This window comes from Panthera pardus, unplaced genomic scaffold (genome assembly GCF_024362965.1).
Source record: "Panthera pardus isolate Hobbes unplaced genomic scaffold, ASM2436296v1 HiC_scaffold_24, whole genome shotgun sequence".
In the NCBI taxonomy this organism is placed as follows: domain Eukaryota; kingdom Metazoa; phylum Chordata; class Mammalia; order Carnivora; family Felidae; genus Panthera; species Panthera pardus.
In genome coordinates, this window is record NW_026526810.1 from 107,914,138 (window position 1) to 107,934,851 (window position 20,714).

Sequence of the window (20,714 nt, forward strand, 5' to 3'; positions counted from 1 at the left end):
TGTAAGGATATAAGGAACATGAAAAGAGGAGAGTACTACTGTTTGAATCTCCAACATCTATACAAGTCTCTAGTGTATGGCAAGTGCTTAATAAGTGTTCAATGAACGAATGATGATGTAAGTGATTTTAATAAAAGTCTTCTCTGCCGGTCCCTTTATCCAGTTGGTGCTGTGAAGGAGTTCTGTGGCACATTTTGTTCAAAAACACTTTCTCCCCTGGTTTGATAGAAAAAGCAGCTGGAGTGAGCCAAAGAACTGAGCTGTTTAAAAAGTTTTTTTTTTATTTTTTTTTTAATGTTTTTATTTATTTTTGCGACAGAGAGAGACAGAGCATGAGCAGGGGAAGGGCAGAGAGAGAGGGAGACACAGAATTGGAAGCAGGCTCCAGGCTCTGAGCTGTCAGCACAGAGCCCGATGTGGGGCTCGAACCCACAGACTGTGAGATCATGACCTGAGCTGAAGTCAGACACTTAACCGACTGAGCCACCCAGGGGCCCCAGAACTGAGCTGTTTTAAAGCTTCTGGCTCTGTGCTGCCCACTAGAGGAGCCTGAACTATACCAAGTGGAGCCTGTTTTAACATTCTTCATTGAATAAACATTTTTTAGCATGTGTTCATCTAGCACTGTTACAAATGTCAAAAACAGTGTCCCTGCTCTCAGGAGCTTGTATCCTCACACACAGTCACAAATGGAGATATGCAGGCTTTATGACCTTTAGAAAAAAATAATGGTCCCTACCCGACCCTTTGAACTGCGAGTGAATAGGAGGGTTTGTTCAATTGGGAGTCAGGATAACTAAAGTTCAGCCCAGGATCATCTACTAATCACCCGGGTGACCTTGGGCAACTCGTCTCTTTTCCTCTGGCTTCATATTCCTCTTCTGTAAAATAAGGACCTTATTCAAAGATGGGTGATCTTTTGAGAAAATTTCACATTCTCTTATTCTGACACCTTAATAAATGCAGGCCCTACATCAATTGTAGGAGAAATGGAGGCTTTTAGCTGGCATAAACTGATGAAGCGTCTAGATTTTTTTCTAGCAAAGAGTAGGAGATGTTATTTTCTGGGGCCAACTGTGGCCTGAGTGCATGGGTTGGCACTTGGCTATCTATGGGCTTCTCTGATCTTTACATACCAGATCTTAAGAGAAAGATCATGGTAAAAGCAATTAGCAAAGGAAAAGGGGGAAAGAGGGAACAAGACAACTGTGGTGCTTCTTGATTTCCTTAATGGGAGAGGAAAGCAGCAGATAGGGGATGGAAGGCTGCCTGTGGGGCCTTCACAATATTGTAAAGTCCAAGGAACTGCTTAGGAGTGGACACCTTTACACCACTTTTTCAAGATGTTTTCCCTGTGTGCTTCCCAATATACTTAGTCTGCTCACCCAGGCCCTTCCCACAAAAATCACCAAACAAGCCTGAAGAACCTCCCTGCTGGGCCTTTGTTGGTGAAGAGCTGGGATTTCCGAAAGTGGGGTGTTTTCTCACACACGGTGTCCAGTGTAGGATTTGGGAGTTTCTTTTCTTGTTCCCCAATGCCTGAGGAAAACTTAATTTGCCCCGAAGAAATTCTCCAGATCAAGGAAAAGGCGATGTGCAAGGACATCATCCCTTTATGGCACAGGAGTAAACATGCCCCCCGGCGATGACATGGACTGGTGACTCATGCTGCTGAGGGCAGACCTCAGAGCTACCTGCCAGGGCCACTGTCCCAGATGGTCCCTCCCCACTCAGGTGCCCACCATGTGCGTCTGGGTATGTGTACATGTGTCTGTGGGGAGCAGGATGTTTGTGAAGCAGCAGGTTCGAAGGCCCACCAGGAAGCTTTAATTATTACTGCCTGCAGGCATCTGATGCTCAGGAGCCCTGGTTTCTGGTGTCAAGGTTTATGTTGGCAAGAAAAGGGAGGTGAGAAAAAAATAGGAGAAAGCGGAGCACAAAGCACGAAGGCAGAGGGAATAGCTGTAGAAAGGGAGTAGAGCCCAGCTGGTTGGCAGCTCCTCAGAACACCAGATGTGGAAGATTTTCTCGTCTGTGCTTTGTTAGGACTCCTGGTTGTGGAGTGCAGGGTTCATGTGGTTCTGATGCGCTGAAGGCATCGGCAGGTCCTTGGGGAGCCAACTCTGCACACAGAGGACACAAGTAGCTGAGGCGGCCGAGGCGATTCGCCCAGCCTGGAATCTCCTGGCCCCACGGGATCTAAAGGGAGAATGCAGAGGGAGAACAGTCAGGATTCAGGATTATGGGACCCCTATAGAGAGAGCAGCCCTACGCCAGGGCTGGGCTTCACGGAGTCAGAGCCGCCAAATTCAGTCTTGTGTGGTCTTAGCACGCCCTCTGCTGGCGATAAGCAGTGACTCTAAGGCTTTCTCACACCAGGATGCTGGATGGGAGCATCACAGACGTCTCGTGCCTCTCAACCCTGTCGTCCTCGAATCTAGTCTCCACTCTCAGTCTCAAAAATCCCACTGCAGCAATCTGTCGTCCACTTTCCCCCTATCATTTGCTGAGGCAGCTAGAAGGTTTAAACATTGTTTAAGGGTCAAAAGGCAGAAAAACAGTTTAAAAAAAAAGTTTTTAATGAATTATTTGAAGCCATGACTTCAGACAGAATGTCTATCATCTGTAAGCAAACCATTTTTCATCTACTGGTCAATGATAGTACCAACCACTCCTTTATCACCTATCTTCTCTGCCTGTTTCTCTACTGAGTGCCTCGCATACTTCACTAGGTTAACTGGCTGAGACAACTACAAAACTCCCAATTCACAGGCAAGTTAACGGAGACTGAAGTGGGTTATGTAATCTGTGTAAGATTTGTAATCTGTTTGTCATGTTTGTAATCTGACAAACTGACAAGATTCCAGTTCAAGTCTATCAGTTTGTGTATTTTCCCACTGAACTTTGCTGTTTGCAGAAGGGACATAGATCATGCAGATCTTTCCACACAGGATTGTTACTGATAGATGTCTGTGCAATGTTATTAAAATAGTTTTAGATGTGACATTTTGTTAAGAACTTCGTTATTACTAATAATTGTTACCTATTTAATAGCTAACATCTGTCAAGTACTTTCTCTATGCCATTGTTCTAAGCTTTACATAACTAACTCACATCAACTCTATGATGTTGCTACTGTTATTCCCATTTTCCACATGAGGAAACAGGGCCACCAAGTAGTTAAATATTTTTCCCAAGACTATACATGTATATTTAAATTATCGAATGTAACGTTCCTCACTATGGTTCCTCACTAGTTCCCTGTGGCAGAAAAGAGCTTATTTTCTGTCAAGTGGTTTTCTGCATCTTGATAGGATTATGTGGTTTTTACTCTTAATTCCATTGATGTGGTATTACGTACTAATTTTTTAATGTTGTCAATCTTGCATTCCTGCGATAAACCTCACTTGATCATGATGTATAACTCTGTGTTACGGGATTCGTGTGCTCATATTTTGTTGAGGGTTTTTACATCTACATTCACAGGAGGTATTGGTCAGTAACTTTCTTGTTATGTCTTTGGTATTTTTATCAGGATACTAGTTTCATAAAATGAGTTAGGAGATGTTCCATTCTCTGCTACTTTTTTGGAAACGTTTGTAAAGAATTGGCATTTGTTCTTCTTTTGAATATTTGGTAGAATTCACAACAAAGCCATCTGGGTCTGGGTTCTTTGTGGGTATTTTTTTTTTTAAACCAATTCAGTACCTTGTTATAGGTCTATTCAGATTTATATTCCTTCTTGAATCGGTTTTGGTAGTTTGTGTCTTTCTAGGAATTTGTTTATTTAACCTAAATTACCTAACTCATTGGCATAGAATTGCTTATAGCATTCCCTTAAAGTTTTTTTAACTTTTAATTTCTGTAAGGTTGCTAGTAATGTCCCCCTTACATTCCTGACTTTAATAATTTGGGTCTTGTTTCTTTTTTTATTTTAATCAATCTAAAGGCTTGTCAATTTTGTTGCTCTTAAAAAAAAAGAAACTTTGGGGGCGCCTGGGTGGCTCAGTCGGTTGAGCGTCCGACTTCGGCTCAGGTCACGATCTCGCAGTCCGTGAGTTCGAGCCCCGCGTCAGGCTCTGGGCTGATGGCTCAGAGCCCGGAGCCTGCTTCCGATTCTGTGTCTCCTTCTCTCTCTGCCCCTCCCCCGTTCATGCTCTGTCTCTCTCTGTCTCAAAAATAAATAAACGTTAAAAAAAAAAAAAAAAAGAACCTTTGGTTTCATGGATTTCTCTATTGTGTTTCTGTTCTCTTCCGTTTACTTCTTTCTAATCTTTATTTACTTTCTGTTTGCTTTAGGTTTTGTTTGCTCTTCTTTTTCAAGTGTGTTAAGGTGAAAGGCTAAGTCACTAATTTGAGATCTTTTCTTGAAATAGATGTCTATAGCTACACATTTCAATCTAAGTGCTGTTTTGATACATCCCGTGGTTTTGGTATGTTGTATCTTCATTTGGATTCACCTAAAAGTATTTATTATTTCCGTTTCGATTTTTTCTCCAACCAGTTGGGACATTCAATTACATTTCATTTTCATATACATGTAAATTTCCAAAATTTTCTCTATAGTTGATTTCTTACAGTCCTAGAACATGTTTGAAATTAGTATGATTGAAATCCTTTTAAATTTATTGAGGCTTGTTTTATGGCAAAAAGTTTATCCTGGAGAATGTTTCATGCGCACCTGAAAAGAATGTCTTCTTCTCTTGTTGGGTAATCCATAGATGTCAGGTCAAGTTGGTTTACAGTGTTGTTCAAGTCTTCTATTAACGTAGATAGATGGTCTTCTGCCTAGTTGTTCTATCCATTATTAAAGGTGGAGTACTTAGGTCTCCCACTGTAATTATAAAATTGCCTTTTTCTACATTTTTGCTTCTTATATTATTGGAATGTGTTGTTAGTTGTATATATGTTTTATAATCGTTGTATCTTGACTATTGATCATTTATCATTATAAAATGTTCTTCTTTGTCTCTTGGAATAATTTTTGCCTCAAAGTATACTTTTTCTGATATTAGACAGCCAAAGCAGCTCTCTTTGGTTACTATTTGCATGGTATACATTTTTCCATCCTTATACTCTGAACTTACAGTGTCTCTGAATCTAAAGTGAGCCTCTTGTAGACAGCATACAACTGGATCATGTTTTTTTATCCATTCTGTCAATCTCTGCTTTTAAATTTGTGAATATAATTCTTTTATTCAATTTAATTAATGTAAGTAATTCAATTTACTTAATGTAAATTGATAGGGGCACCTGGATGGCTCAGTCGGTTAAGCATCCAACTTCAGCTCAGGTCATGATCTCACGGTTTGTGGGTTCGAGCCCCACATCAGGCTCTGTGCTGACAACTTAGAGCCTGGAACCTGCTTCAGATTCTGTGTCTCCCTCTCTATCTGCCCCCCTTCCCCCTCCCTCCCCCACCCCCCGCTCATGCTCTCTCTCTCTCAAAAATAAACATTAAAAAAAATTTCATTAATGTAAATTGATAAGTACCCTTTCGTATATTTTTACTATTTTCTACCTGTCCTTTGTATTTGTTTCTTTTGCTTTCTTTTGTATTAGGAAGATATTTTCTAGTGTAACATTTAATACCTTTTATGATTTTTAACTACATTTTTGAGTGATTTTCTTAAAGCTTACTCAAGGGCTTACAATATACATATTACTTACCAGAATCTACTTCAGATTTATACTAACTTAATTCCAGTAAGATATAAAAACTTTCTTCCTATTTACCCTGATCTTTCCCTACTTTCTTGGTGCTATTATTTTTATACATATTATAGCTATGCATTTCACAAACCCAACAAACGTTATAATTATTGATTTATGCTCTTCTATGTATTTGGAACAAGTTTTAAAAAATTATTTATAAACTTAAATACTAGCCTTCTTATTTATCATGTTTGGTTCTCTTTGCTTCCTGTGGATTCAGTTATCTGGTATCATTTCCTTGCCCCAATAAAGCTTCATTCCCACTCCATTCTCTTACTGTATTATTGTCTAATATATTACATTTCTATATGTAGATCTCAAAATACATTTTATAGAAAGGGTTCTACTTGTTCTTAAACAAATTAAGAAGGGGAAAAATTGTAATTGTACTTTTTTTTAAGTTTATTTATTTATTTTGAGAGGTGGGAGGGGCAGAGAGAAAGGAAGAGAGAGAATCCCAAGCAGGCTCCATGCTGTCAGTGCAGAGTCTGATGTGGGGCTCGGACTCACAAACTGTGAGATCATGACCTGAGCCAAAACCAACAGTCGGATACTTAAGCAACTGAGCCACCCACGTGCCCCCGTAGTTGTACTTCGTAAAAAATAATTACCCAATTACCTTTATCAGTGCTCTTTTGTCATTTCTTATGGATTTAACTACTTTCTGGTATCATTTCCCTCTCTCTTTCCTCAGTCATGTCTATTCTTTTTTTTTTTCTTTAGTCATGTCTATTCTATGGATGACCCTATCAAAGGCATTTCTGTTACACGGTTTTTGATTTCTAGAATTTCCCTTTACTTCTTAAAACTTCCATCTCACTGCTTACATTACCCATCTGTTCTTGCATTTTGTGTATTTTTTCCATCAGAACTCTAAACATCTTAATCATAGTTATTTTAAAGTATCGATCTGATAAATCCAATATTCCTACCATATACGAATCTGATTATAATGCTTGGCCTTTTCAAACTGTGCCTTTTGTATTTTAGAATGCCTTGTAGTTTCTTTGTTCAAAGTTGGACATGATATCCAGTTGGCCTGGGTAAAAGAAACTCCAGTGAAGAACCTTTAGGGATGTGGTGGTAATGTGAAGGGGGAGGGGAACATTCTATAATCTTATGATTAGGTCTCAGTCTTCTAGTCATCGTGGTCCCACATGACCTTCACGACTACTTTTCAGTCTTCCTCCCCACATCCTCACCCCATTTAGGTGAACAGGAAGGCTAGGAGGGGCTGATGTCGGGTATTTCCCTTACCACAGAGTTGGTTAGACTCTGGTAAAATCCAGTGTGATTAGTCTCTAGCAAAAGTCTCCTTTGAGGCCAGGCTTTTGTTAAAGAGAACAAAATTTAGGGGACATGTTTCAGAATAGTTAATTTTTCCTCCCCCTACTGAAATCACAAGATTTTCCTCTAATATTCACTGCAAGAACCTGGTGGGGCCTCAGGAAGTAAACCTCATAAAAGTGTGCCCCTGGCCTGGTCTCTAGGAGTTTTTAACTCAAATTAGTCCATGCTCAGTCTCCAGTAATTAGGCAATTACCCTTTAAGCATTCCTACCTGGTGTGGCTTCCAGGTGGTTTCTCCTCCAGGTAACCTGTGATCCTCTGTATTTGCGTGTCTCAAATTTTCCAGTGGTGGTTTTGTTCTGTGTCTTCAATTCTCTCATGGATCAAAGAATAGTTGTTGATTTTCAGTTTTTTCAGCTTATCCTTTGTGTGATGATGGGACGTGTGACTTCCAAGGTTCCTATCTGTTGGACCGGAAACTGAAGTCCCCTATGCAGTTTTTAAAGAAACTGCCAAAGAATTTTCTAGACCACTTGTACCATTTTACATTATACCAGCAATGTGTTTGAGATCTAGTTTCTCCACATCTTTGCCAGCATTTGGAATTGTCCCTTTTTTATTTTAGCTGTTCTAATAAATGTGTAGTGATTTCTCAGTGTAGTCTAAATTTGTATTTCCCTAATGACCAGAGATGTCAATCATTCTTTTCAGGTGCCTGTTTGCCATTCATATACCCTCTCCAGTGAAATGTCACTTTATGTCTTTTGACCATTTTCTGATTGGATTGTTTGCTTTTTTACAATTGAGTTTTTGGAGCTCTTTATATATTCTAGATAGGAGTCTTTTAGCAGATATGTGGTCGACAAATATTTTCTGGATATTTTCTCAAATATTTTCTCAAATATTTTCAGTCTGGAGAGGTATTTTCTTAACACGTTCTAATGGTATCAATGCAATCATCAGGTTAAGACTTTGGAGACTGATTAGTAGTATTATAAGCAAAACCAAAACTCTTATCAGCCTGTGATCAGTATTATTTTTCTACATAGGTTTGACATAAAATCACTGTGTAATGTTACTTTGACTTTTATCCAAAGTATCTGTCATCACATTGCTCGCATCCAGGCTTCTGCAGGTCTGAGATTTTCTTCCCACTGAATATGTAGCAAGAATTCCAGTGGATGGCATTTTTGTCAAAAAGAAAAAAAGAAAGAAAGGAAAGAATCCACTTAGGTTGTCTTAGTCTTAGTCTTAAGGATTTCTGGATTTCGTCCTTGGAGGAGGTCAGGATCTTCCCAAGGCCTGGGTCCTCGAATATTCTTCCAGTCATCAAAAGTGGAATCCTTTATTTTCTATATAGCCACAAAAATTAAAGCATATATATTAGTGTAGGAGGCATGTAGCTTTGATTAGGACATCACTGATTCATCAATGAATAAATGAGTGGAAAAAATCCAATTTTAGCAAATAAATCAACTGCATATCATGCATAATAATTGAAAAAATGGCATATCTCTTAGGGTTTGGAAGTTTTCTCGCTTGCTAGTCATGTTAATTAGACTATCTTTCCCCCCCATCAGAATAAAATTATCAAATTATAGAGGGTCTACATGCTTTATTTCTGAGAATACAAAGAAAGGGAAGAAGCTGGGAAAACAAAAATCCAACTCCGAAGGTTAAACGAACATAATAATGACTAGCATGGGTTAACATGGGTAATGGTAGTAAGTAAGAGGGGAAAAACAAAGGTAGAGACCCTAATGCCTGCTAGAAGGAAGAAAAGAGGCCAAGATGATTTGTCCTGCACATGAGAAATGAGCCTGAGCCAGAGAATGAAAAGACATTCCCCAGAGCTGCCGTGAGCCAATCCCTTTCAGTCAGTAAAACCTAGTTTCAACCAGTCTGGATCACTGTACCTTCAGTGAGTGTGAAGTATCTCTCAGCACAGAGGTAGGATAAAGGGAAGAATATAAAGGTTTCTTCACCCTTCAACACCACTCTGACAACAAGTTTTCTACAACTGCTTTATCTGTTCTCAAATTACTGCTGAAATAATATAGAAAAAGAGACTCACAGAACACAGAATAGCTTATATCCAAAGATAAGGAAAATGACATAAATTTACATGGACCCTGGTAACAAAAATAAAAAGGAGCATTTCTCTTTTACTAAGAAGCTGTATAACCTTGGGGCACCTGGGTGGCTCAGTCAGTCAAGCATCCGACTTTGGCTCAGGTCACGATCTTGCAGTTCACGATTTCGAGCCCCGCATCAGGCTCTGTGCTGACAGCTCAGAGCCTGGAGTCTGCTTTGGATTCTGCATTTCCCTCCTTCTCTCTGCCCGCCCCCCACTCACACTGTCTCTCTCTCTCTCTCTCTCTCTCTCTGTCAAAAATAAACATTAAAAAAAAAAAAAAAGAAGAAGCTGTATAACCTTGGACAAGTATTTAAGCTGTCTGGGCGCTATTCCCTCCTAAGTAATAATAAAAAGGCTTGACCAAATGGTCTACATGGTTTCTTCAGTTCTCAAATTCTATGATTTCCAAAATAAGTAAAGGAAAATTTATCCCCAGACAAACCCTCCAGAGCCATCACTACTGACATAGTGCTTATAGGCTGAGAAGGAGCAAGTTACAGGTTTTGAAAAACTAGTGGGGAAGCAGAGAACTGAACCACTCTCTAAATTTCACTTATAGGATGTCTGTATTAAATATATGTGGATGAACAAGATTGTACTAATTTAAGGTGCAGGAGAGTAAATTATTTTAAAGTTTAGTTATGAAATGATTCAGTTACAAAAAGGTCTGAAGAAAGAATAATGGCCTCTACCCAGGTAACGTAAGATATATGCTCAAGAGAACTGAAGAATAATTCTTCGATGGGATGCAAGTTGGTAAAACAACTTCACGCACGTGGGTTCCAAGTCTTCAAAGATCTTTGGTGAATGAAAGAGTCTCTGTGGAATTCTGCAAAACATGTACGGTCACTGAAGACTACACCGTACACGTGGTGGGCAAGACCACTTATGGCTTACCACTTAACCAACTGCTACAGAACTGAGTACGGAATGGAATCAAGAAGAAAGCAGTGTCAATACTGATTTTCAGCCCTGCTGGTGTGGGACCTCTCTTTAACACCGAGTTGCTCCTTTGGCATACAGCTTAGACACCAAAAGCTAGTCTTTAGAAATAAGGATCATGCCAAGAGGAAGACCCGCGTTAGACTCGGTCCAACAGAGCTTAAGGCCAAGCTCTGACAAGATCCTCTGGGGAGGCAATTTGGAGAATGAGTCTCATAGGGTTACAGCAGTTTAGGGAACGCCAAAGTCTTTCCACAGATCCTCCCTCAAAAAGACAAAACCGAGCTCAAAATGATCAGCCAATAATTGAAGTGCCTGCTAAAATGAGAGTCAACGTTCTTCAATGTATTATTTATAATGTTCACCTTTCAAGCAAAAATGATCAAACATACAAAGAAATGGGAAAATATGACCCACAGTCAAAAAAACGAACGGACTCCAAGAAATGGAGCACACCCTCCTCACCACATCCTATATTAAACACTTTGGTTTCTGATCAGATGGGTGGAAAATGACACCTCATTATAACTTTAACTAACATTCCTGTAAGTTTAGTACCTCTTTATATGTCTAAGAATGATATTTATTTCCTTTTCTCTGTAGTCTTTACACGCTTTGCCCATGTTCCTACTGCCCACCTAAATTGTTAAACTTTTCCGTATTGATCTGCAGACGCTCTTCATATTTAAATTAATTCATCATGATAAGATAAACAACAGTTTTAGGATGTCTCATTTAACCAGTGACTTTACATACATTTTTTAAGGCTGAACTTTTGAATTTTTATATATAAACTCATCAATCTTTCCCTGTAAAGCTTTGGAATTTTGTATCACATTTAAATCAGCTTTTCTGACTCAAGACCACAGAAAAGAATCTCCATTTTTTTTTCTCCTAGTATTTTTAGCATTGCTTTTTTATTTTTAAATTCTTGTTCTATCTAGAATTCATCCATTTATAGTATATGAAATATAGATCCATCCTTATTTTCTTTCCAAATGACTACATAGTTAGTTGCCCCGATACCATACTGTTTAAGATAAATAATTTTCTTCTGCACTGGTAATCATTTCCGTTAACCTTAAGAGAGAGCGAATCAGTCACTGACCGGGAAGACGGTTACAAAAGAGAGGCTGTATTAACATACAATACATATTAACGTATGTACCTCATACTCTGATTCCAATGACACTTTATTCATTTTCAGCTTTTTTTCTAATTCAGGATCAATCTGTAGAAAAGAAAGAGGAGCCGTAAGTTGTTCAAGTCTCTTACATTCAACTGTGAATGTAAAAAGTTATATAAGGGATGGCTGGGGTGGTGTGGCAGGTGACAAACACGCGACAAAATCTCTCCCACCCGATAGCGTAATGACAGCTAACGTACTACCACCGCTACTGTAATTATCAGCAGCCTGTATTCACCAGCACTCTTCATATGCCAGGCATTCTGACATACATTATCTCTTGTAATCCTCACCGAAACTTATGAGATAATTATTATGATGATGATCACAAGTGAAGATAATGGGACACAAGGAGTTCGAATCGCTTGTTGAAGAGGAAGAAACTGGCTTTGAAACTTGGCCCTCTGCCTCCAGAGTCCATGCTGTTAACAACCACCCTAAATGATAAATAACATAAAATACAAACAAAATAACATAAAAATACTAATAAGTATAGTGCTGCTCTTGAAAACAAAAAATAAGACCTTCGATACACCTGAAATAAAGAAGCATCGAAGAAAAAATTCAACAGGAGTCCACAGTAGTAAACAGGAGCTGATGCCATGTTACCTATGCGTGGCAAAGTGTTGAGGAAAGAAGAATGTGATCACTGAAACTGATAAACAACAGAACCCAAATTAAAACAAATGGAATAGCAGAATAGTAACTGAACACAGCTTAAGACCATTAATACACTAGGGTGCCTGGGTGGCTCAGTTGATTGAGTGTCTGACTTCAGCTCAGGTCATGATCCCAAGGTCATGAGATCGAGCCCTGTGTCAGGCTCCACACTGAAGGTGGAGCCTGCTTGGGATTCTCTGTCTCCCTCTCTGTCTCTCTGCCTTTTCCCCACTCATGCTCTCTCTTTCTCAAAATAAATAAACTTAATTAAAAAAAAAAGATCATTAATACACTAGAAATACCATTAGAATAATGCACAAGAATTGGGATGAAGGAAAGAGAAGGCCTATGATGAAAGCTACATCTAAAAGCCCCAATATAGTTCTGTTGGGGATTTCAGAATTAGAGAACAGAGAGAATGGAGGAAGGGATATAATTAAATAATTGACCAGTAATTAACTGAGTAATATTTAGAAAAGCATGAGTCCTCAGCCTGAAACAACACAAGAAAAAATAACCACAACAAAACAAAAACAGCCTATTCTTAATTGAGTAATAGTAAAGTGTTAGAATATTAAGAATAGGGGCGCCTGGGTGGCTCAGTCTGACTGAGTGTCTGACTTCAGCTCAGGTCATGATCTCGCGTTCAGTGGAGTTCAAGCCCTATGTCAGGCTTTGTGCTGACAGGTCAGAGCCTGGAGCCTGCTTCGGATTCTGCGTCTCCTTCTCTCTCTGCCCCTCCCCAACTTGTGCTCTCTCTCTCTCAAAAATAAATAAACATTAAAAAAAATAACACAGTCATTTGGCTTTCTCTTTCAGTGATGTTTGGACCATGCTGGCATTGGTATTGTAATTGTTCTCATTCTCATTATCTAAATCTTAGAAAACATGATCACAACATTAACAATGTTAAGAATTAAACTAGCTCTATTTCAAAGGAAAAAGAAAGAATACTTAGGATTATAATGCACTTATATGCACACTTAGGTCATATTACTTGCAGCGATGCAACAATGGATGGTCCATTATTGTAGTTCCATGGTTGTTAGTATTAAGAGTCAGGAGAACAAAAAAGAACCACCACCACTAAGAATGGCGATAAGGTAGATAAGGGGTGTCTGGGTGGCTCAGGTCAAAATCACACAGTTCGTGAGTCTGGGTTCTCTGCGTCTGGCTCTCTGCGTTCCGCTCTCTGCATCCAGTTCTCTACGTTGAGCTCTCTGGTGTCAGCACAGAGCCCATTTCAGATCCCACTTCAGATCCTCTATTCCCCTTTCTCTCTGCCCCTCCCCCATTTGCACTCGGTCTCTCTCAAAATAAATAAGTAACCTTAAAAAAAAAACAAAAGAATGGCATAAACTATGCCCTATGTATTTCACACGAGAATTGAAAGCTAGTGCTTTCAGTTCATTTTTTTAGCCCACCTCTTGGATTCTGTACTTTCCTTTCCACTTTCCTTACCAATGACTGAAAAGCAGGAGTTTCTGTGTTCTGGGATGCCAGACTTTCAGTACTAAAATCAGGACATTTCCAGGCAAACTAAGATGGCCAGTCACTCCAAATCAATACTGTCTTTCTCCACCCTTCTCAACACTTCTCAGCGAACTTATCCTAGTCTTTCTCAACGACATTTGTACTCTCAACCTCAGACTTGATCCCCCCCTTAATCTCAGCAATTCTGTCCTTTTGACTCCCCCTTGCTCTTGGTCTCTCAACCCTAATAACCCCAGTTAACCTCAATGAATCATCCTGTTAATCCCTCTCACATTCAGTCCACCTTATCCTCTTTATCTTGTCTGAACTCAATCTCGCCCAAACACTGACTCTTGACTTCATCTGAGTTTGACTTCTGAACATCAACCAACCTGGACTTCTCAATCTCAGGTCTTGTCCTCTGATCCTTCTCACTTGAACTCTGTCCACTCAGCCTCCTCCCATAGACTTGACCATCCGCATCCTCTCAACCTTGTTCTCGTCAACCAACCTTGTCCTCTCAATTGCAATGAACCTCATTCTATTTCACCTTTCTTCTCTTTAAGCCCATCTTCTAAACTTCTCCTATTAATGCAATCTCCCTCATTCTCTCTCCTTAACTCGGTGAATGGCATCATCATTTATCCAGTCCACAAAACCAAAACCTCAAACTGGGCAAGACATACTCATTTTTTTATATTATATACATCACATTAGTCATCAAATACTATCAATTAGCTACTAAAAATTTTTTTTCTGGAACCCATTTATTTCTAACTTCATTGCAAATATTTTATTTCAAGTTTCATTACTGTCCATGTGTACTACTGCCAAAGCACCCTAACAGGTCTCAACTCTCCCCTTCCACCTTGCTCAATCCCCATCCGTCTTGTCCCATCCATGGCCAGAGGGATTTCTAAAATGAACATCTGACGATATGCCCAATACTCCTCCTGTGTTATAGAATATCATTTTCAACATTTAGCTAACACTCATCCAATTTTTTTTTAAAGTTTATTTTGAGAGAGAGAGAGAGAGCACGTACACGTGCTCAAGGGAGGGGAAGAAAGAGAGGAAAAGAGAGAATCCCAAACAGGCTCTATTCTGTCAGCATGTGGAGCCCCACATGGGGCTCCAACCCACAAACTCTGAGATCTGTGAGATCTGTGAGATCTGTGAGAAACTGTGAGATTATGACCTGGGCTGAAATCAAGAGTCAGACTGAGCCGCCCAGGTGACCCAACACTTACTCATTCGTAGGGTCGTAATTCAAAGGTTAATGCCTCTAGCAAACCTTCTGTGATACCCCTTTCCCAAGTCTAAATTGTATGTCTCTAGTAATGTTTTATGCAAAACTCTAATATAGCATTTTACTGGGCAATGATGTAATTTGTTTGACTACATTTTTATACTGGATGTCTTCCAGCCTAAATTATGCCACAAGCTTTGTAAGAACTAATTTCTTGAATCTTTATCTATAGGATCTGCCACATGATAAATACATATGACAAATATTCAATTATTTTTCAAATATGTACAATCATCCCACTTCCAAAAGTCAGATTATTATAACTTTCATCTTAAAGGGAAAGGGGAAAAAATTCCTTAATAAAATAAGTAGGATGCTAACAGACACTTTTTAATACAGTTGATAATTGCTCTATTACCCCACAGAAATCACACATTCTTTTTAAATTTAATATTTACTCTAATATCTAATATCTTTAAGACTAGTTGGAATTGGCGTTTCTCTTAAATCATAAAATTAACTGAGAAAACTAAATAGGCCTTTACTCTTTCTTTTCCTATCGATAATTACTAATTAATATTATATATTATATATATTTCATTAGCAGACCTCAGTAACATTGGTAGTAAATCATATATATATTTCATCACACATATATATTTATATTTATATATAATATGAATATTAAATATCATATATATTTATCATATATAAATAACTTGGAAAAAACTCAAATATCACAAATGGCCACAAACAAAAACTACATATTTCTGAAAGAATTAACCAGGGTTCTTATGTAACACTTGGCTTGAATTTTTAAGTAACCGTGTAATCACAGAAGGTGAGAATCCTAACACTACCTCGAAATAGTCATGTAACCTTAGGCAAGTTACTTAAGTTCTCTGAACCTCAGCTTCCTCACCTGTAAATTTCATATATATATATATATATATATATATATATATATATATATATATATGCATTATATATATGCATTATATATATATACACACACACACATATAATTTATTATTTATAATGAAAACAATTTTCTTTTACTGTTAGTATATCAGTTTATATATCCATATAATTTATAAAATTACTGGTATTAATATGAAATGGAGAAATAAAATGGGAGTGAAACTGTCCCACATTCTTCAGTCCCTCCTAAATCCTAAAAACAACTACACCAGAGTCCATTTTATTGGAGAATACAGTATTGTAAATTTTCCAATGATGAAGAAGATTACTAAATTCTTTACATTTCATGATTCATTTCCAGATCATCACTCATGTTGTCTTACAGAATAAGGAAAAGTCCAAAGATTATATGGCCACCTTGAAAAGCAAGACAAAACTCAGACTGTTTAACACTGCATATACACATGTAAACCAGAACATACATATACACAGACACATGCTGAACACCAATTACAGTCCTTACTTTAATTTTCACAGCATCGTAGCGGATTTGTGAAAACTCACGAAGACCAAAAGAACCTCCAACAATCAGCACCTAAAACAAAGAAAGGAAACAATGAAACAAAATAGAAGTGCAAAATTCAGTCTAGCTGTAGATTATTTATCTAAATGCCAACAGTGACCGCTTATATGAAATCCGATAGATTATTTTTCCTGGTGAGTTGCCATTCATCTGTTCAGAGTAAGTGCAGTATATACCATTACAAGAAAACATTTTAGCCCATTACCAAATACCAGAATCAGTACCCCATACTCGACCTGGTTTGGACAAGAAGGGAAGGAAAGTAGCATTAACATATACCTGGTATTCCAAGTCCTCTTCCGTATGTTGTTGAATAAAGATCCTAGGAAGCATTAATACTTATCCAAGAAAGGAAATAACTTCAGCTTGAAGATAAATGTAGTACAGAAATTACGGCATATTTGACTGATACTCGATGAAAAGGATGTATCTTTTGAGGTCTTTCCAGTAGTGCTGGGTTTCACAGCACTGAATTCAACATCTTCCTCTTCAATATTATTTATATGTTTAGGATTCATATTTTGAAACATGGTCCTCTAGGTCCAGTATAGACATAGAGACAAATATAGAGTAACATGTTTGGGGGAAAGGCTACTATGGTACTTTCCATTCCAAGAAATAAAACAAAACAGGAAACCTCTAAGTATCTAGAAGGTACTTTAACACTAGTGGTTTTAAGATCCGGCTTTGGTGATTTTGAAAAATAAGAAACAAAATCATACTGGCATTCACTGGCACATGCAGGTGACCTCAGGTTAGTGGCCACAATCACAATGCTTCTGAATGGATCTCCTTTTTGGGGCAAAGGAATCTATAGAGAGGATGGTTTTTACACATGCCCTGTGATCTACACAAATATAATTACTACACTACCTTTTAAGGCAGTTTTCTTTAAACTTTTTTTAAGGTCACTTCTCTCCTTTTGTTCTGCTAAAATGCACAAAGCTGGTGTCTTCACCTACACCAACACCTATTCATTCCAAAGTAATAAACTATTATGTATTTAAAACAAAGTGGCTTTTGTCCACATGCTGTACTGAAATTGTTTCATTTACTATGACATCAAGACTTGCTGAAGCAAAATAACTTGCCAAGGTGGATCAGCAAGTAAGAGGGGTTGTTGGGCTGGATTCCAACTCTGGTTGGTGTCATGTCAACCTCAACCTGTATCTTCAAAGATGAATGAGATCTTCAGGGAACTCGGTGTAGGGCTGTAGACAAACATATAAACACCACAACTACTTTCAATGTGCCTTAAAGTTATCAATTACAATTTAGCGACTTTTGAAAGCTGTTACAGTGTGGCAGGTACGGTGCTAACCACTCAATTCACAAGGTTTTACTGAACTCCTAACAACAACCCGGGAAGAATTAAACCAGTTCACAAACCAGGAAGCTGAAATATAGAGATGCCCGAAATTGTACAGTTAAAGTAAATACATCTATTTCGACGATCCACAGCATCGTCAAAGGGTAGCAACAGGTTAAAAAGGCAAGTTTAGTAATCACCCAGTGCTGGAATAAAAGCTGGTTCTGACCTCGCTCTCTGAAGCACATCCTGGTAACTCTTAGGGAGGGTAAAAGATCCCAATACCGGCGGGGGCAGAAGTCTAAGACTGCCTAGAAGCCTCTTCCTAGCCCAGGTTGCTGCTCCCCGACGGCCGCATCACAGACCCTAGCAGCCAGGATCCTGCCCACCTCGAGGCTCCACCCCTTTCGGAATCCGGACCCACCCCTTCCGGAATCCCGCCCCACACGTTTTCCTGCCTGCGCTCACCAGCATGGGGACTCCGTAGCGAAGGGTCTTGTTCTTGCGCAGGGCGCGCATCACCGCTTGTGTAGACATGACTGAACTCTCCGACGCACTTGGACGTCTAGCTCAACAGGCCCAGCGCGGCCTCCCGAATCTCGGCAGCTCGAGCTCCCTCCCCACGAGGAAGTCCTTCACTCGCCTCCTTTCCTTGGTCTCCCGATACTCGGTCCTCCCTTGATAGGCCTCCTCCAGGCAAAAGCAGTCGATGCGTCGTAACACGCTAGCGCGTCCGGGCGGAAATTCGAGTGTCGGCGGTTTGGTTCCGGCACTCTGGTTTGCAATCGGGACTGCGGCGTGTAACCCTGTCTGTAGTCATACGCAAATGATGTCGAAACCCGTACCTCCCACGTTTGGGGTCTTGGCCAACGTCTTCCTACCTTCCCAAGCATATAGCCGCTCTATAAAGTCAGCTAACCAAAAAGAAAAAAAAAAAAAAAAATTGAAGCTAGTACTACAGTTTCTTGTACTCTGGCTCTTTGTAGGATGGGGAGTTTACCGGCTTGATAGAGATTTTTAGAAATAAACCGCCACGAAAGGGTGGGTTGAGTGGCAATCAGTGTAGTACCTTGCTATCACTGGACATTTAATGCTAGTACTTTTACTGCCAGATAGCCTGTAATCTTCAGCCGTTTATGAATGTCCATTTTCCAATCACTCCGCAACCCTCCGGCACACATTTTTGCAGGTCATTCGAAGGTTCGAAGACAACAGCGATGAAAAAAATAACAATCCCTGTCTTAAAGAAAGAAGCTGGCAGTTTAATGGGCAAACAAATGAACGTGCCTTAAGTACGACGGTTGCTCAGGAAACAGCTCCCACGTGCCATTTGCCAGGTGAGTCAGAGAAAAAGCCTCACCTACTGAGTACTATTTGAGATGCCATAATATTATAAAATACAGGTGACACGGGGTAATATTTCCCAGGCTAGCCCTGAAATCTTTCCATCTGCCCCTGCCTCTAGTGCCACCGAAACGTTCGTAGTTGAATCCTTTGTTATCTTTCCACATACTGAAGTCACCCCTGAGTGGTCTTCAGAAGAGAAATACCAACTCTGCCTTTCAGCTGCTCTAATAATAGGCCCATGGGGTCAAATATGATAAAACAAACAGAACCGGAATGGTGGTTCTCAAGTCTGTCTTCCACACTGCTGAAAAGTTATTCAAAAAGCATAAACAATGAGATTCTCTTGGTTGGCTTTGTTCTTTGCCTACAGTAGTGACTCCAATTTTCTTAGCAAGGAACTTCGGGCCCTTTGTAATATAGTATGACTTTGGCCTGCATTTTCTACCGCTCTTCTTCACTCACTCCATACTCCATCTTGGAAGAGATATTATTCCATGAGTATTGCATGAACTTCCACATCTTCAAAATGCAGTTTCAGGGACACCAGTAAGCCTCCCTTACTCCACAAGTGATATAAATTCTTCCCTCCTCAGAGCTGGAGTAGCCTTTGACTAATACATATCACACAGCACTATCACACTGTATTACCAGTCTTAGTGTATGAAGTCATTGTTGCTCCGAATAGCATAAAAGCAAAATGAAAACAGGAGAGAAGGAAGGATACTTCAGAGTTTGAATTTGAACCTCGGGATTTACTTTTTGGTTCTGAGGCTGAGGAAATTAGTCAAACCTCTCCACCCCCTTTTCCCTAAAGAAGCATCACATGAACTGATCCAAGGGAGAGTTTGAAGTGATCAGGACAAGCTTTATTAAAGGGAGACTGAAAATTCCTCACCCCTATTTCTCCAATCTTCTATCACCCCAATCTGTCCAAGGAAGAAACTTCTTGCAAACTGGGGAGCATTTAGCCTGAGAGGTTAAGTCAAACTTCCCAGGTGGGGAGTGCTGGGGAAAAACTATGTAGATTCATGGGAAAGAGTCTGGAACAGTTATAGAGTGCAGGAGAATTTAGGATTGAAGGAATGGCCTTATAAACAATGTTGCTATGTTTTATGAATAGGGTCTCCTTCAATGTGATTTTGTTGTACTTTATTTTGAATTGTTTGACTTTTGCTGTTTGTTGTATATTTGTTCATTTAATTCATCTCTCTGCAGAGAAGGAACCAGAGAGGGTCATGAGATTTCTTACAGGATGTATTGTGAAGGATGCAAATTTTGCATATAGCTTTCCTTCTTTCCTCATTCACTTCCTTTCAATATTTCAGAACTCATAGAGCATCCAGGTTAGTTCCGTATTATTTCTCCCACTTTCCCTCATATCCTAGATGTGAAGGGCACTCCTCTAAAGTCCAGGCCTTTTCCTACCTTCTCACTATATAAAACCTCTCCCTACTGGATCAAACACCAGTAAATGCTTACTGCATTAAGCTAGTAGTTAATAATGGATTAAGTCGTACACATATATTCTAGGTAATACTGTAGCTAATAATCTGCTACCCTTTTTAGATAAAGCATATATTCAATTTAGGTAAATATAGGTCTTCAGTCTCTCATTTGTTCCGTTATTTAAGTAAGCATCTATGAGATGGCTCTGAAGGAGCAACTAAATAGTAAAAATTACAAGTATGCTGGAAGATTGTCAGGGAGCAAAATTTGGAGCGATGGGAAATTTAAATGCCTAACAAATAATATTAAATAGGTGGTAAACTCCATTGTCTGTGTTTAGTGCTCACCTTAAACATTACCACGGTATACCTCAGTTTCTCTGTTAAATCCAAATAAGTGATATTTGTCACCCTTTTTATATTTCTTACAAAACCCACAAAATTCTTCATCAGTATGG

General features: G+C 39.2%; 1 protein-coding gene across 3 annotated transcripts; it reads right to left on the minus strand.

Annotated features, from left to right (window-relative positions):
* Window positions 1-1,870: 1,870 nt before the first annotated feature.
* LOC109268236 (cytochrome c oxidase assembly protein COX16 homolog, mitochondrial) lies at window positions 1,871-18,146 on the minus strand. Of its 3 annotated transcripts, none has more exons than XM_019451387.2 (4): window positions 17,933-18,146; window positions 16,096-16,167; window positions 11,252-11,314; window positions 1,871-2,199 (listed from the first exon to the last, which is right to left on the minus strand). In XM_019451387.2, the coding sequence occupies exons 1-4, from the start codon at window positions 17,999-18,001 to the stop codon at window positions 2,002-2,004; spliced, it is 402 nt and encodes a 133-aa protein (XP_019306932.1). In that variant the 5' UTR covers window positions 18,002-18,146; the 3' UTR covers window positions 1,871-2,001. The 3 variants fall into 3 exon arrangements, with proteins under 3 accessions (XP_019306932.1, XP_053745523.1, XP_053745524.1); XM_053889548.1 differs by lacking the exon at window positions 1,871-2,199 and adding an exon at window positions 8,016-8,356 and having other exon boundaries at window positions 17,933-18,141; XM_053889549.1 differs by lacking the exons at window positions 1,871-2,199; window positions 11,252-11,314 and adding an exon at window positions 8,016-8,356 and having other exon boundaries at window positions 17,933-18,145.
* Between the last annotated feature and the right edge of the window lie 2,568 nt (window positions 18,147-20,714).